The following is a 17,421-nucleotide window of genomic DNA, read 5'->3' as shown; positions in this document are numbered from 1 at the left end:
AGTACACTGTTTTTTAATATAAGGACAAATGAGGGGGCAAAAAGCAACTCCCAGCTCTGCCAGAAAAACACTAGTGAAATAGGAGACTTTCTTCAGATGTCCAGGGACCCCAGCCAGGGCCCTAGTTCTCAGATGCAGAAAAGCCTGTCCTTCAGTCTGAAAGAAGCCTCCTGCCAAGCCCACGCGTTCCTGGTGCAGCCTGAGATGTGCAGTTACACCCCCCTTGGGGAGGGGGTCCCAAGAGGTGGGCAAGCAGATCATCGGACGTGGTCAAGGCTGGGATAACCACCAGTTCTTTTTTTTCTGGCTGTGCTGCACAGCAGCATGTAGGATCTTAGTTCCCCGACCAGGGATCAAACCCGTGCCCCCTGCAGTGGGAGCGTGGAGTCTTAACCACTGGACCACCAGGGAAGTCCCTACCCCCCAGTTATGTAAATGAGCCAAGGACCATGAAAAGGCCTCCCCAATCCCCACCCCAGGGCCCAGAGCTGCCCTCCAAATCCTGCTCTCCTCCAGGTCTGAGGAGAAGACAAAGCCTTCCCAAGTAAGCTTCCAGAACCTGCTCAGGGATTCTTCAGTGCTCTAGGAACTCAGGAAAGCAGGAGATCGCTGCTGGGACAATCTCAGCCCGCCCTGGAGCCTGGTCCGGCCCGAGCAAGCAGTGTGACTGGGCTGTTAGTTCTCAGGCCACAGGGAGCTCTGGAGGGCTGCAGACGAGGGTCAGGCCCTGCTTGTCAAGTGACTGCAACAGGCAGCAGGTAGCTGGGTCAGGAGGGGGTTAGTTGTTAGAGGGGTGGGGGCGGGGTGGAATCAATGCCCAGCATGTGCGCTGCGAGAAGAGAGGCTGAAAGGATAAATAATGTTGTTATGATGGAATTCTGGATTTCAAGCTAATCTTAACTTAAAACGGGGGACTCTTCCATGGTACTCTGTTGGCCAGATGACATAATTTATTTTTCCCAATGCGATATCTTATTTCCCTCAAACTTAAGCTATTGCACACTTGCGTTACTTGGGAAAAGATCATCTATCAGATGACGGCCCTAACAACACAGGGCTCACGGGAGCAGCAGGGAGAACCGCCGTCCCGTGGCTCTAGGTGACCAGTCGGCACCTCCTCTTCCAGAGGCTGCCCCCCTGCCCCCATCCTGGGTGGAAGTGGCCCACAGGGCAAGAGGCTATTTAGTAAGGGGGGTCTGATTATGGCCTCAGCTTTAAGGAGGAAGGATTAACCTTCTCAGAAACATGTCCTCTGCTTGGAGTGATCCCGGGAATCCTGGGAATAGCTCATGACTGTTCTCAAGCCCAGAAGTGGCGTCACCAGCAGAAAAATGCCCAAGCATTGCTGCCACCTAGCGGACAGGGTGGGAGGGTTGACAGATTTTATTTTAGTCAGCCTTAAAACTTCAGAGAATCTCCGTAGAGGGAGTTTCAGTCATGCCAGGGCAATTTCCCTCGTTTGGACCTCAATCTCTTTCAAAAACACCCAAGAGGAAGCCATTAAGAACAGCATCAAGCCCCTCTGCCTTTGCTTCCCGATGCTTCTGATACAGAAGCGCATCTGATCTAAATGGAGCTTTCAACCCACACGTTCAAAGGCAGTGTTTCCCTGTGCTCATCTGGTGCATCGACTGGCACTGGAATCAGGAAGGGTGATCCGTGTGTCCCCGAAACGCAGACACTTAGCGACTCCACAAGGCCACTGCATAAAGGCAGGAGTCCTGCCCTGGGAGAAGGGGTTGGCCTAGGACTCAAGGTCAAGTTCTCCTACTGCAGAATTCCATCTACCAGAACACCAAACTTGGCTTGATTATGATCATTGACGTTATTATAAATAATAAGCTGATTTTGAATCATGCAGCAAGCTTGGTATGGAAACGTTGCAAAACAGGAAAAGAGGGTAACAGCGGACTCTGTCCCACCTTCCCAGTCTGTGCTGGGTACAGACGGCACTGCTGGAAACACATCTCCAAAATCATAATCTACAAAAATGAGGGACAAAACTGAAGATTAGAAACACAGGCAGTGGAAGGGCAGGGAGGGTGGGGGCAACAGGGTGGGAGACATTGGGAGAAAACAAGAGAGGAAAAATTAAACTTTCTACATTTTATCTGACAACCTCAGGGGAACTCTGAGGACCCCAGCTCCTTCTCAGCTCCGGTACTGGCCCAGGAGCCTCTGACCAGCTGGAAAGACCTGGGGGCAATCGGTTCCAACCCCAGAAGGACACGGCTCCCCTGTACCTAACCTCCTTTCCTTCCCTCCACCCCCAGCAGCTGAGATGAGGTGGGCTCAAGGGGACACTTCTTTCCCTGGGCAATGTGGCCGCTCCCTTGAGGTCCGTCCCTCGGGCTTCTGGTGGCAGCCCCTGAGCCCAACCCAAGGAGACTGAGCTGCCGTCTCCTGCTTCTGCAACGAGCAACACAAGCCTTGCTAACAGTGAGTCTATGTCCCTCCCTGGGACATAGCGCCACAGCACAGGTAGAAATAAAGAAAGAAGAAGGTCAAGGTCTCAATGTGAATGCAACCCTAGGGAGTCCCTGGGGCTGAACTTGTGCTTGGAGCCCCTTCCCTGGAGGTGGGGTGGGATGCCATAAATGAAGAGCTCTGGTTTCCCACAGGGGACGAAGGTGGGAAAGCAGCCAGTTTTATTAGATGAACACGGAGGCCAAAGGTTTGGAAGAAATCAGGTTGTTCCAACCAGTTGTTGGACCAAAACAACCAATGACCTACAGGTGTGAGGACGTTCTTTTTCAGTCTTTGGTGGCATGCGTGTGACCACCTCCAACATGCTGGCAGGTATGGGAGGGACTCGGAAATCGATGGACCCGTGGGAAAGGGGGGCGAGTCTTCCTCTAAACTTTACACCCATCGGGTCCTCCCTCCTCCTTCTAGGGGTTGCTTATAGCCTCTTTCCACCTAGAATCGAGGGTAGGATGAACTCCCCCGAAGTGGGTGGCAATCACCCCTGGAATGTCAGGAAGAGTTTCCAGGCTGCCCTGCTAATCCCCCCGACCTAAAAGAACTGCCCTGGGCATATGGCTACAGGTTTCTGGAAAAGGGTCTAACATTCATAAGATCTCATTTTGGCTTTTTACCCCCAGTATCAGTGTTTGAGCCACCACAGGGACTCTGAGGAAATGAAGATCTGGGAAACGACTGGCCCCGTTTAACTCCGAATTTCCACCACTGGCCCGGAACCAGCCAAGAAAGACTCCCCTCAGCCAGGCTTACCCGGCTCCGAATCCGTTTCGCCACGGAGGCCGGACCCCTCCCCGCCCCGGGCACTCACCCTCACTAGACGGGGCGATGGCACTGTCGTCCCACTCCAGGGTGGTGGAGGTGACGGAGTTGAAGGAGTTGAGGGAGAGGCTGTCCGAGCCGTGGACCGAGCTGGGGAGGCGGTCTTCAAAGTCCAGCAGGTACTGGGGTTTGTAGTAGTCGGGCATGTAGGGGGCCAAGTCTAAGTAGGGGGCGTCCTGGGGAGAGAGGGGGAGAGGCAGGCTTGGGTGACAGGAGGCCTCGGTGGGCCCAAAGGCACAGCCTTCCGAGGATCTGCCTTCACACTCTCCCAGGCCGGTTTTTCTTTGGAAATCTATATCCTTAAGGTGCTAAATCCAGAAATAAGCTGTTAAAAGAAGGACTGTGAACGGCTGTGGTTCGTAAGGCTGTGGACTTGGGGCCCAGAGATGACAGTGCCCACTGGGCCTTCTGACCCTCCTTGACCTCTTGTATTAGAGTCGCTCATTTGCTCCAGTTTCTACTACTTTTCAGTAGCCAAGTTCCTCTTCTGGTCTGTGCTGTCGGGGTTGGGACCTAGGCTGGTGACCCAATTAGGATGGGGCGGCTGCGTGCATCTTGACAAGACTGCAGAGGAGCCTCTGCAGCTCCTGGGCCACCCTGCACCTCTCCAGTGCATGACCGTGACCGTGACCGTGACCGTGACCGTGAGGGAGGCCGGGAAGCAGGGAGCTGAGAGGCTTTTGCAGGATCCCGGGAGGCACAGGGATGAAGCTGCCTCGTCTCTTGACAACGACTCACGTCCTGGACTCACGTCCTGATCACGAAGGAGAATACTCCAGTGCTAAAACGCTCCAGGCAATGCGGCTTTTCTCCAATGTGGGACAGAGAGACAGGAAGGAGTCCCCCAAACCAGCGATTCTGGCCAAGAGAGAATCACCTCAACCCCACACCGTTCCACTGGGCAGACCCTGAGCTGTTCCCTCACCTGAACGGAAAGGACGACGCTCGGACTCAGTCACACCCGTCAGGCTCCCTGAGCGGGACCACGCACCCAACCCCCCCGCCCCTCTGGCCCCACGAGCAGCGAGAGCCGTGGCGTCTCACCAGGTCCAGGTCGAACCGAATGAACTCCAGCCCAGACACCAAGGTCAGGAAGAGGGTCAGGTGGTCATGGCTGCAGACCAGGGCATTCCTGCGAGACACGGGAAGGGGCGAGGGTCGTTCTGGGTCTGGTTTCCAGCGCGTCCCCATGGCCCCCGCCAAGCCAGCTGCGCTGAGGTTGGGCATGTGACATCCCTCCACCCAGAGCTTGATGTGGCCTCCACCCACCCCCTTCCAGCACTCTCCGGCTGGCTCTGGAGCCAGACGACACTTTACTGCCCTGTCTGTGTCGGGGCCCGCAGCAGCTCTCGGCAGCTGCTGTAAATCCCTTGTTCCCGCGGCAACCCCATCGGAGGCTGAGCCTCCAGTCAGGACTGAGGCCTGGGTCGGGGGGATCCGGCAGGGGCCGACTAGGCACCAGACCGCTCACAGGAGCCCGGCTGGAATCAGCACACCTGGCCCGGGCCGTCACAGGCAAGCTCCACTGGCCCTCTGGCCATCGCTGACGTGTCGTCAGCACGCACCGCCAGGCTAGGCCTCGGGGTGCCACAGTGTGGCGTCTGCGTGTGACAGGAGACATTGGGACGGGGCTCGGGCGCCCTGGAGCGGCATGAGACGGCGCCCCGGACACTCACTTGACGTAGTACTTGTGCAGGAGACCCAGGTTCTCCTGGAACAGCCGCAGGTAGCTCTCCAGGGAGTTCTCGTTGAGGGCCAGGTACAGCCAGGCCCGGCCTGCAGACAAAGGGCAGGAGTAAGCCAGTAAGGGGTGCTGGCTTTCCTTGGCCCAGCAAGGGAGGGAAGGGCAGGAAGAGCAGGAAGAATGGCCGCGGGGAGCGAGCGCCCCAGCAGCCTTCTCTCCTGACGGAGCGCCGCACCCTGAGATCTTGATTTTCCCCATCAGACCCTAGCTTGTAACTGGCCAGGAAACTTGGATGAACGGGGCAGATCGCAAACTCCAGATGGGTTGAGAAATGCAAGGACTTTTCACTGATCCTGTAGCTGACACTGACCCTGGCTCAGGGAGAGAGGCGAGACCCCCCCAACTAGGTGCTCGGGCTGGGATCTGGTAGGAGCCCCGCTCTCTTCAGCATCTCACTTTCCCTCCTCACAGCCACGATGTTCTGGCCAAATGTCGTGTGCGGGAAGGAGAGAGGCCTCGTGGAGGCCGCTGGCATTTTAACCAGCCTCCGCCACTGGACACCACAAGGCACCCGGCCTCCCAGGCGGACCCTGAGGTCACACCTGAGCCCCAAGCTGCCCACAGGGAGGGCGGGACTGGTCCCTTCGCCGAGTCCACCTGGTACTACTCACTGCGTCCCAGGTTGGTGGCCACGTGCTGCAGCACCTCAATCTGCTTGATGGCCTCTCTCCGGGTGAAATGCACCACGAGCACCCAGTAGCCAGATGAGAGGTCTTGCAGTCTGAGAAAATAGGACAGGAGCTGCTATGACCTAAACAGGGCCACCCTGGGAAGCTGCAGTCAGTTGGTCCACCAGCCTTCGTGTCAGGAGGAAGCTCAAGGCTGAAAGCGAGGGATTCCCAGCGGGACCCCCAGGCAACCACCAGGCCTTCACACCATCATTTTGTCTGTCACTAATCCTTTCCCCAGTCATTCATGCCCGCTCAGAGACGGATTACTGGGATAACCCCAGACAGTCTGCAGCCCACCTGAGCGAGACAAATCGTTTTCTGCTAAAGGAAAGAAGAAATAAAAGGCAGACAAGGCTAGGGACTGCCCTCTGGAGGCTACTCACGGCCTCAGGGGTCCTGCCCCGCTGCTCTGTACAGTCTTCTCCAGAGGCCACCTCCTTACCCATAGAGCAGGGCGTGGTCCAAGTGCTCACACAGACGCTGGAGGACCTTATCGTGGTTCCGGATGGCAGGGGTCTCATCTTCACATGCAGCAAAGTAGCTCTGCAACTGAAAGGAAAAAAAAAGAAGTTCCCCCAGATTAGAAATGGATAATAAAGAGGAGGGCCGTGGAAGTTCTGGAATCAAGAAGGTAGCTGAGGGGGCTTCACTGGTGGCGCAGTGGTTGAGAGTCCGCCTGCCGATGCAGGGGATGCGGGTTCGTGCCCCGGTCCGGGAGGATCCCACATGCCGCGGAGCAGCTAGGCCCGTGAGCCACGGCCGCTGAGCCTGCGCGTCCGGAGCCTGTGCTCCGCCACGGGAGAGGCCACAACAGTGAGAGGCCCGCGTACCGCAAAAAAAAAAAAAAAAAAAAGAAGGTAGCTGAGAAAACCAGTCAAAGGATGTATCTGTGTTGACCAAACTGCCTACACCAACTGCTTATCCTATACTGCATGTTCCAGAAGGCACAGGAGGACACTTAGAGCCCAGTCCCCACGAGGCACTCAGTAAGTGCTTGGCACGATGACGGCTGGATGCTGGTGAGGAATTCATGGTCTATGATGTGGGTCTCCGGTGGTACCAGGCTTCAAGCCAGGGCCACCGAGCTACACAACTCCAGGGGCGCTACCTACAGTGCTATGTATATAAATGAACACTCCGTGCCCAGTGTAAATCCCCCTGCCCCGCCCCTGGAGTTGGCCACACAGTGGCCCTGCCTGGAGCTGTCCCTCTGCACAAACTAAGGGCTGATGGACGTGGGCACCTGCTCCGACGGCCTTCTTGCCAGAGGCTGACATGGGACGCTGGACTTACCTGAGGAAGCTGGCCAGGCTGGATATGGATCCAGGGACCTGCCAGGCTCAGGTCAAGCCCCACACCAAGAAGGACACTGTTCCCAGGCTGGACTAAAAGGAGATTTGGCCAGTAGGCGAGATGAGCTGCAGCGCTGAGGAAACCCCAGCAGGCTGATGGAGGCGAGGGCAGCTGGCTCAGCTCTGTTAAGGCCCAGGAAGCCCAGATCAGGACTGAGTTCTCTGCAGCCACAGTGAGGAGGGGGGCCTGTCAGGCGAAGCGGCGGGAGAAAAGTCTTTCCCACTTCATTGGGCCACACTCTGGTCTGCTGCTGCCGTTCTGATGGCCAGAAGCGGGACGAACACACACAGAAAGAGCACTCGTCCCTGTGCACCCGTCTCAGGTTGAAGCTCCTGGCTCTGGGGAAACGTGCTCTCAAGTTTTTTCTGGAAGCAGTGGTAGAGACAGCAGCAGCAGACAGGACACACCGACCACACCAGCAAGCACGCGCTCTTGGTGAGAAGCCAACAATGCAGCTCCCACAATAAAAATAGCTTCTCTTACTCTGTGGCCTGGAGTAACCCCGGACAGGCCTCGGTCCTGCAGGGTCTGCGCCTCCTTCCAAGAGGCAGGCAAAACAGAGCCCCAGGAGGAGAGTTTCTAGAACTGAAAGAAAGAGCAAAGGGCCTACGAAAACTGCAGCGGCCGAAGGTCACTGCACGGGTTAGTGCTGAGAACTGTGACATCGGGGGCCAGCTTGTTTTTTTTTTTTTTTAATTTCAAAATCCAAGTAAATCTGAGATCAGAGATTCTTAGATGTTAGAACTGGAAGGATCTTTAGAGAACTAGTACAACTCCCCTTATTAAAGAAGGAAAACAGAGGCTTATTTATTTTCTTGATTATAAAAGTAGCCACACCCACCATGCTTGAAAAACATGGAAAAGTTTAAAATTTTACTGATTTTGACGCGCGGGCCCAGCGGCCATGGCTCACGGGCCCAGCCGCTCCGTGACATGTGGGATCTTCCCGGACCGGGGCTCGAACCCGCATCCCCTGCATTGGCAGGTGGACTCTCAACCACTGCGCCACCAGGGAAGTCCCCTGATTTATTTTTAAACAGAGAAGGTGACTAAGGCCAACAAAGGTTAAGTCCTTCACTATGATTTTCAGCTAAGTGAGGGAGCCACGGCTGGAACTCGGACTCCTTTTTCAGGTCAAGATACCTTAAAAAATAAATATTCTGAAAGCAGTATTTGCTCACTGTAAAAGTTTAAGCAACATGGAAGTGTGTATAAATGTAAAGACCTCCTCTCCCCTGTCCCCCACTGTGAACAGCCTGTGTGTGTGCCCTCCCAACTCTTTTCCTGCGTACATAGACTTAAAAAAAAAAAGTGAAATGGGATCACACTGTACTCATTGTTCTGAAATCTTTTTCTTAATAGAAAAAGATTTAATAAGCCATTTTTCTAGACTATTTTGTTTAATTGATCCATTGTTTCTTCCAATATGTCAAACGTATACTTCCATATCATTACATACAGATCCACTCCATTATTATTATTTTTTTTTTGGCAGTACACGGGGCTCTCATTGTCGTGGCCTCTCCCGTTGCGGAGCACAGGCTCCGGACGCGCAGGCTTAGTGGCCATGGCTCACGGGCCCAGCCGCTCCGCGGCATGTGGGATCTTCCCGGACCGGGGCACGAACCCGTGTCCCCTGCATCGGCAGGTGGACTCTCAACCACTGCGCCAACAGGGAAGCCCTCACTCCATTCTTTTTTACAGCCACAAGTGTATTCTAAAATATGCTGTACCATGCTTTAACTGTTGTTAGATATAGCTGTTGTCTCTACTTCTTTGATATCACACATAATATTGCAATGTACATCCGGGGATGCCTGGGTGGGTATTTCTGTATGGTGGAACAGTATATAGAGTGGAAACACAGAGCTGAAGAACATGCATATTTACAATTTGGCTGGGTCTTGCCATTTGCCCTTTTAAAATGTTGGATTGATTTACACTCCATCATGCTGGCCAACACTGGATATAGTTAGTCTAATTTCTGCCAGTCCAGTTGGTGAAAAATAGTATCTAATTGTTTCAAATTGTACTCCTCTGATCACTAATGCAGTGGAACATCCTATTAGCCATTTGTATTTCTTTTTCTGTGAATTGCCTATTTAGACCTCTGCCCAACCTTCTCCTGTTTGCTTTTTTTTTTTTAAAGGGTACAGCCACTCTGGAAAACAGTTTGGCAGTTTATTTTTTAAATTGGTTAATTAATTAGTCAATCAATTAATTAATTAATGGCTGTGTTGGGTCTTCGTGGGTGCGCGCGGGCTTCCTCTAGTTGCGGCAAGTGGGGGGCTACTCTTCATTGCAGTGCGCGGGCCTCTCATTGCGGTGGCTTTTCTTGCTGTGGAAAACGGGTTCTTGGCATGCGGGCATCAGTAGTTGTGGCTCAAGGGCTCTAGAGCATAGGCTCAGTAGTTGTGGTGCCCAGGCCCAGCTGCACCTTGGCATGTGGGATCCTCCCGCACCAGGGTTCAAACCCGTGTGCCCTGCGCTGGCAGGTGGATTTTTAAACACTGCGCCACCCGGGAAGCCCTGCTTGTTTTTTTCTTATTGCTCTGTTGAAGCTCTTTGTTTGCTAAAGTTTTAATCTTGTATGTTGCTACGTGGGATGTTTTTGTTTTCATTTGTTTTTGCCCAGTGTCAACTGACCTTTCTTTATTTTATTTTTCAATTGGCCTTTAAACCTTGCTTATGGTACTTTTATTTTTCCTATTGAGAAATTCTTATTTTTTTTTTGTATAGTCAAATCTGTCAATCTTTTCCTTTATAGTTTCCCATTTTTCCCAGTCTAATATTACAAAAGTACCTTTATTCTTCTATAGTTTTAGGACTTTCTTGGTTTCTTTTTTAATGTTTAGATTTTTATGTGTGGCATGAAGTGAGGATCCAGCTTTATTAATTTCTGAATGGATAACCCATTTTCCACATTTATTAGTAGTCCCTTACTGATTTGTGATTTAATAAGCCATTGTTCTAGACTGTTTTGTTTAACTGATCCATTGTTTCTTCCAGTGCCAGTCCCCTACTTCTAAGTATTTTCACTTCATTCAACATTTTGATATGGATAGAATGAGGCCACCCCACTCCCCAAGCCTTCTTTTTCAAAACTGTCTCGACTATTCTGGCACATTCTTTTAGAATAGTATTTCATTACAATTACTTTCTGGATTTGGAGGCGAATTATACTGAATCCAGAGATTATTTGGAAGAGAAATGGTATTTTTTTTGTTTTTGTTTTGTTTTGTTTTGTTTTTTGCAGTACGCGGGCCTCTCACTGCCGTGGCCTCTCCCATTGCGGAGCACAGGCTCCGGACGTGCAGGCTCAGCGGCCATGGCTCACGGGCCCAGCCGCTCCGCGGCATGTGGGATCCTCCCGGACCAGGGCATGAACCTGTGTCCCCAGCATCGGCAGGCAGACTCTCAACCACTGCGCCACCAGGGAAGCCCGAGAAATGGTGATTTTGCAAAACTGAGTCTTTCCATCCACGAACATGGAATTTTTTTTTCCATTTATGCATGTCTTCTTTTACATACTTTGGTAAGTTTTCCAGCTTTCTCTGGATAGGTCTTGCACATTTGAAGGGGAGAGGCTGCATACACACACATGGTACTAAGAGTTAGGGAACAGTCTGTAACCAGGAGACAATTAACCAGGAGACAATTTCTGCAAAAAATGTAACAGAAAGAGTGTATAACATGGTGGTGAAGAGCAAGGGCTCTGGACAGGAAACATGGGTCCAAAGACTGGCTCTGCTACTATAGAGCTGAGTAGCTTTGGCAAATTACTTAACCCTCTAACCTTCATTTTTTTTCTCATCTGTAAAATGGATTCAAAAGATTCTTTAGAGCTGAGCTGTCCAATACAGTAGCCACTAGCTACATGTGACTATTTGGATTTAATAAACAAAAGTAAAAATCCAGTTCTTTAGTTGCACTAGCCCCATTTCAAATGTTCAGTGGCTAGTGGCTACTGTACTGGACAGTGTAGATATAGATAACAGTCCATTATTGCAGAAAGGTCTATTGGTTTAGGGGATCAAATGATATAAAGCATGCAAAAGGCTTAGCATAGATCCTGGTAAGCAACGAGCGCTCAGTAAACATTAGCCAAGATTCTTTTATCTATCTATTGGCTGCGTTGCGTCTTCGTTGCTGCGTGCGGGCTTTCTCTAGTTGCGGTGTGCAGGGGCTACTCTTTGTTGCGGTGAGCGGGCTTCTCATTGCGGTGGCTTCTGTTGCGGAGCACAGGTTCTGAGAAAGTGGGCTGCAGTAGTTGTGGCTCGCGGGCTGCAGTAGTTGTGGCTCACGGGCTCTAGAACGCAGGCTCAGTAGTTGTGGCGCACGGGCTTAGCTGCTCCACAGCATGTGGAATCTTCCCGGACCAGGGCTTGAACCTGTGTCCCCCACATTGGCAGGTGGATTCTTAACCACTGCGCCACCAGGGAAGCCCCTAGCCAACATTCTTAAGAATAATGAAGCCACGGTGACGGTTCATGCAGCATTATTTACAATAGCCAAGCTATGGAAGAAACCTCAGTGTCCATCGACAGATGAATGGATAAAGAAGTGGTATATATACAATGGAATATTACTCAGCCATAAAACAGAACAAACAAACAAACATAACAAAACCGATACAGACTCATAGCTACAGAGAACAAACTGGTGGTTTGCTAGAGGGGAGAGGGGTGGAGGGATGGGCAAAATAGGTGAAGGGGACTAAGAGGTACAAACTTTCAGTCATAAAATAAATAATTCATGGGGATGTAATGTACAGCAGCAGTCCCCAACCTTTTTGGCACCAGGGACCTGTTTTTTGGAAGACAATTTTTCCACGGATGGGGGCAGGAGGATGGTTTCGGGATGATTCAAGTGCATTACGTTTATTGTGCATTTTATTTCTATTATTATTATGTTGTAATATATAATGAAATAATTATACCACTCACCATAGTGCTGACAGGAGGTGGAGCTCGGGCGGAAATGCGAGCGATGGGGAGCGGCTGTAAATGCAGATGCAGCTTCGCTCGCTCGCCCGCCACTCACCTCCTGCTGTGCAGCCCGGTTCCTAACAGGCCATGGACCGGTACCAGTCCGTGGCCCAGAGGTTGGGGACCCCTGACGTACAGCATAGGGAATATAGTCAATAATATTGTAATAACTTTGTACGGTTACTTATCATAGTGATCATTTTATAATGAATAGAAATATCGAATCACTGTTGTACACTTGAAACTAATATAATATTGTAAGTTAATTACATTTCAAATAAATAAATAAATAGAAGGAACAGTGAACCCATATTCTTAGCCACACCAGTGACACACCACTTAGCTAAACGTAAGTTCAGGGGCAAAGAGGACTCGGTGATGTTCTCTGCTCTCAAGAACCAGGATTCTGCTCACCAGCTCATCAGCAGGTGGTTCCAAAGCCTATTCTTTAACCACTCTTTTACAGCAGGTTGAAAAAAAATTTTCCATTATCTCAGGGAACAAGGAGACCTTCAATCAATGTGGCAACCCAGCACAGTTCTTGAGAGGAGCAGGAAGGCGAAAGGGACTGTCTCTGAGTCAGTGACGGGAGAATTTCAGGAGCTCCGTCAACAGCTTGAGCTCACACTCTGGGAGCTGGTCAGAAAGCACCACATAAAGATGCACAGCTGGAGTCTTCTTCCCCCGCCATGGAGAGGCAGCTGCGAGGAGCCACTCACGGCACCAGGAAGGTCACAGGCTCTGAAAGTGGGAGGAGAGCAAACATCGAGGCCTCACTTGAGGGCCCCTGAGCAAGCGAATCAATGAAATGAGGATAATGGACACAACGGTGCCTGGAAGCACAGCTGCCAAATTTTATTCCAAGTTACTCTTCAGTTACACACAATTCTTACTGGTGGAGCTACCACTGGCTGTAATTAGAGCCATCATTTATTGAATGCTTGTTATGTGCACTAGGAAGGCGGCAGACAACTTGGATTTGAACGTGGGCTCTGCTGCTCACTCACCGTGTGGCCTTGGGCAAGTTACTTAACCTCTCTAAACTCGCTTCCTGCTCTACAGCCCTACAGGCTGGGTGAGGGTTCAGATGATACCTTAGCTGTTTATCAAAGAGCACGACGCCTTGGAAACACTTCATAAATGTAAGCAGCTGTGATGACGTATTTCACAAACACCACTTAACTTAATCATCACAGCAACCCCGTAAAGTAGGTCACAGAGCTAGTAAGTGGCAGAGGCAGATTTTCAAGCCAGGTCTTCTCATCCAACCTGGCTTCAAGATCCCCGAGTGAATGACGTACGTAAAGTGTTGTTCTAATATGCTGTTCTAGTATGTTGTAGGAGAACCCAAGAAAGTGAAACGCAGTCCCCTCTTCTTTAAGTCACAAGAACTAAAAAGCCCACGGTGCACATGAGACCAGTGTCTTCTGCAGCTCTGCTTCCTGGAAGATGGATGGAGGAGAAAGGCTGGTGCGGCTCCTTTAAGAAGAAAGCTTGCCTGCTCTCTCCATCCTTTTGCCCCGAGTTGGCCTCTTTCCAGCAGTGAGGAAGTGTACTGTTTGGTTAAATCAGCCACAGTTGCTTCAGGAGGAGCTTTCCTCACTTCTGGGAAGAAATTCATCCTGCTGATCAGACTGCCAAGTGGTTCTGAGTGTTTCCTTTATGCTCATGAAAATTTGGGGAAAAGGCTGAAAATTTCACAATTAGTAGGGGTCTAGAGCAGGGGTCAGCAAACTATGGCCAGTGGGTCCGCCTCCTATTTTTGTAAATAAAGTTTTATTAAAACACAGCCACACCCATTTGTTTTGTATTATCTACAGCTGCTTTTGCACTATGATGGCAGAACTGAGTAGATGAGACAGAGGCTGTATGGCCTGCAGAACCTAAAATATTTACTATCCAGCCCTTTATAGAAAGTTTGCTGACCTCTGGTCTAGAGCCTTAAGCAGAGGTGACAAGGAATGCACACCTGTCACAGGCTGGGCCAGGAGATGTCTCTTGCCCAATGCTCAGTTCAGGAGTGGCCAGAAGAGGAGGCTCGAGCCTTGAAGATTCATATATTTCAACAAAGATTTACTGAGCACCCACTATGAATACACCAGCTGCTATTCTTATACAGAAGTCCCGGCCCTTGTAAAATGTAAATCGTATGCAAACATATAATATAGTGCCAGGGATGAATAATGCTATAAAAAAAACAAAGCAGGGATCAGGGGTCTGTTATAAATATGGGGTCAGAGAAGATCTCACTGAGGCAATGACTACTGAGGTAACTAGGGGAAGAGTATTCTAGTTAGGACAGCATGTGCAAAGGTCCTGGGGCAGGGGCAACCGTAAGGAGACTGGTGTGGCAAGGATGTGAGTGATACGAACTCAGAGAACAGCCAAGGGCCACATCATGTGCAGCTGTACAGGCTGTGGTAAAAGACTTGGCATTTCATTACTAGCTTGATGGGAAGTTATTGGAAGTTACTGAAAACAGGGAGGTAATATAATCCAATATGTATGTTATGAGGCCGCTCTAGCATCTGTGTGGTGTATATATGGACTCTGGAAGGCCAAGGTGGAGGCAGAGAGACTGGCTGGGAGGCTATCACCAGTGTGGATGGATAATGGAGGCTTGGAGCTGGCTGTAGCCGTGGAAGCAAAAAAGGGTTAGATTTAAGTTACTCTGCAGGTGGTACCCCAGGGACTTACGGATGGATTAGATGTGCAGAAGGAGAGAAAGAAAGCTGCCAAGGATGATTCTAAGGTTTTTGGTCTGAGCAAATGAATGGCAGTGCCATTTCCAGATCAGGTGGAGTTCTGTGCCGGCCATGGTAAGTTTGAACCATCTATCAGGTATCTAAGTAGAGATGTCAAGGAGACAGTTGTATAAATGGGTCTGGAGTTCAGAGAGAGGTCAGCGCCATCAGCCTTTGGATGGGATTTAAAGTTGTGGAATTGGATGAGATCATCTTGGGAATGCAGAGAGAGAAGCACCTGAGCACTAAGCCAGGGTGCTCCAGTGTCAGACCAGGGGTCCTCCCGCAGTCTGCACAACAGGGCCACTTGGGGAACTGGAGGAAAAGAACAATGCCCAGGCGCCTCTCCAGATCAACCAGAGCAGAAACTCTGGAGGTGGGGCCCAGGAACCAGCATTTCTTAGTAACACTCCCCAGATAATTCTAATGCCCAGCCAGGGCTGAGGATCACTGCTTTAGACTGAGAAGGCACAGGCAGCAAGGCAGGTGGACAATCCGGACAGTGTGTGTTCCAGAAGCTACATGAAGACAGTCTGCAGAGGGAGGGAATGATCAGTCCATCGGGTCACGTTCCCACATAAAGGGAGGGGCTGGGAACCTCGATGAAAAGCAATCGGGGTGAAGAGGTAGGGAAGAAAGCCTGGGAGGAGTCCGCCAGGGAGAGTCAGAGCTTTTTTGGATCCTGTTTTCAAGCAAATGAGGTATTTGTAGACTGACACTGATGAGGCAATCGGAACTTGAAAACGGGAGATGTTTGCTGACATGGGGTAATAATTATTATTAAATTTGGTTAGAAGAGAGAAAAGAAGAGGAGAAGGAAGGAAGGAAAAAAGAGAAGACACCAATACAGAAAACTCCTTTGACCAGCTTTGCCAAAAAGGTGGCAGGAAAATGGGGGTGGAGTAAAGGAGCCAAGTCCTTGAACAGGAAAGACGGGGTGGGATCCACTGCCCAGGGGAGGGGTGGCCACAGATGGGAGCTTGATGGAGGGAGGATGAAAAAATCCTCATGGGAAGAAAATTTTAAAAAGCAAGGCAGGGCTTCCCTGGTGGTGCAGTGGTTAAGAATCCGCCTGTCGATGCAGGGGACACGGGTTTGAGCCCTGGTCTGCGAAGATCCCACATGCCACAGAGCAACTAAGCCCATGCGCCACAACTACTGAGGCTGAGCTCTAGAGCCCATGAGCCACAACTACTGAGCCCATGTGCCACAACTACTGAAGTCCGTGCGCCTACAGCCCGTGCTCTGCAACAAGAGAAGCCACCGCAATGAGAAGCCCGCGCACCGCAACGAAGAGTAGCCCCCACTCGCCGCAACTAGAGAAAGCCAGCACGCAGCAATGAAGACCCAACACAGCCAAAAATAAATAAATTTTTTTAAAAATTAAAAAAAATAAGCAAGGTCCTCTGAGAATGAAGAGAGAGAGAATAAGATTTAAAATTGTTTTTAAGGCTTCCCTGGTGGTGCGGTGGTTAAGAATCTGCCTGTCAATGCAGGGGACACGGGTTCGAGCCCTGGTCCGGGAAGATCCCACATGCCGTGGAGCAACTAAGTCCAAGAGCCACAACTACTGAGCCTGCACTCTAGAGCCTGCGAGCCACAACTACTGAGCCTGCGCTCTAGAGCCCACGAGCCACAACTACTGAAGCCGCGTGTCTAGAGCCCGTGCTCTGCAACAAGAGAAGCCACCACAATGAGACGCCCACGCACCTCAATGAAGAGCAGCCCCCACTCGCCGCAACTAGAGGAAGCCCACGCGCAGCAACGGAGACCCAACGCAGCCAGAAATAAATAAATAAAGAAATTTATTTTTAAAAAATTGTTTTTAAAGCCATGGTTTCCTGCGAGCCCTTGAACTCAGGCCTCATCTCCAAGTCATGCTCCCAGGCCACACCCAGACTGGCTGAGCTGCTCTTCTCTCCCTGTTCCCGGTTCTCCAGGTGCACTTGGGCACCCAGGCCAGGAAGAGCTGGGTTCAGCTTACCCCAGACTCTCATGGCCAGGAGGCCGGTGCTCCCTGCTGAGCCCTCTGGGAAGACTGGCCATCACGAGACTGTGCCAGACCCCGTGGCTGCAGGGACATGGGGGTGGCGCACCTCCGCAAGCCAAGAAATGCCTGACTCCGGGCATTTTAATCAGGGTTAGTCCCACTCTCTGCTCAGAGCTGCCACAGCCAGGCCCTCTCGGTCTTGTCTCTCTCCTGGATGCATAAGCATGAAACAATTTCTAGCTCTACGGTCGGTACCAAGAAATCCTTCCAGAATTGGTCCCTGATAGGTAACTCCACGGCAGCTGTGAAAGATTAACAATGGCCACGTGAACATGAGCTGGTTCCAGGGGCCTCCTTTCCTCCTCCCTGGTCAGCTGAGACCAAAGAGGCTGTGATGCTGCTCAGCAAACAGCCGGGGATCTGAAATCTTGCTCTGCCCACGGTCTGTACTGGGGCGGGCGGGGTGGGGGTGGGGGCTCGGCACGCCTAGGTTTACAGAGCAGGAGAAAAATCCCTGCCCCAACAAAGGCGGGAGAGTCTGTGAGGCTGGACAGACCCAGGCTATTGACATGCCCGTGTAAGCCGCCCAACCACCCTGGGGCTCACGGCTGGGCCTGCTGCATCCCTG

The 17,421-nt window shown here is 51.2% G+C and overlaps 1 protein-coding gene across 2 annotated transcripts in view; it reads right to left on the bottom strand.

Annotated features, from left to right (window-relative positions):
- Positions 1–17,421, bottom strand: part of PLEKHM2 (pleckstrin homology and RUN domain containing M2) — a 40,733-nt gene that overhangs the window by 10,054 nt on the left and 13,258 nt on the right. Inside the window, exons 2-7 of one of the 2 annotated variants that reach the window (XM_082614499.1) lie at positions 6,161–6,267; positions 5,659–5,768; positions 4,980–5,079; positions 4,348–4,435; positions 3,293–3,479; positions 1,923–1,982 (exon numbers count right to left, since the gene is read on the bottom strand). In XM_082614499.1, the coding sequence (XP_082470625.1) occupies positions 1,923–1,982; positions 3,293–3,479; positions 4,348–4,435; positions 4,980–5,079; positions 5,659–5,768; positions 6,161–6,267 (652 nt within the window). The remainder of the gene's footprint in view (positions 1–1,922; positions 1,983–3,292; positions 3,480–4,347; positions 4,436–4,979; positions 5,080–5,658; positions 5,769–6,160; positions 6,268–17,421) is intronic. The other variant, XM_082614500.1, reaches the window with a different exon arrangement.

This window comes from Mesoplodon mirus (assembly GCF_964341445.2).
Source record: "Mesoplodon mirus genome assembly, chromosome: 3".
Lineage (NCBI taxonomy): Eukaryota > Metazoa > Chordata > Mammalia > Artiodactyla > Ziphiidae > Mesoplodon > Mesoplodon mirus.
This window is presented reverse-complemented; position numbering and strand designations above follow the sequence as displayed.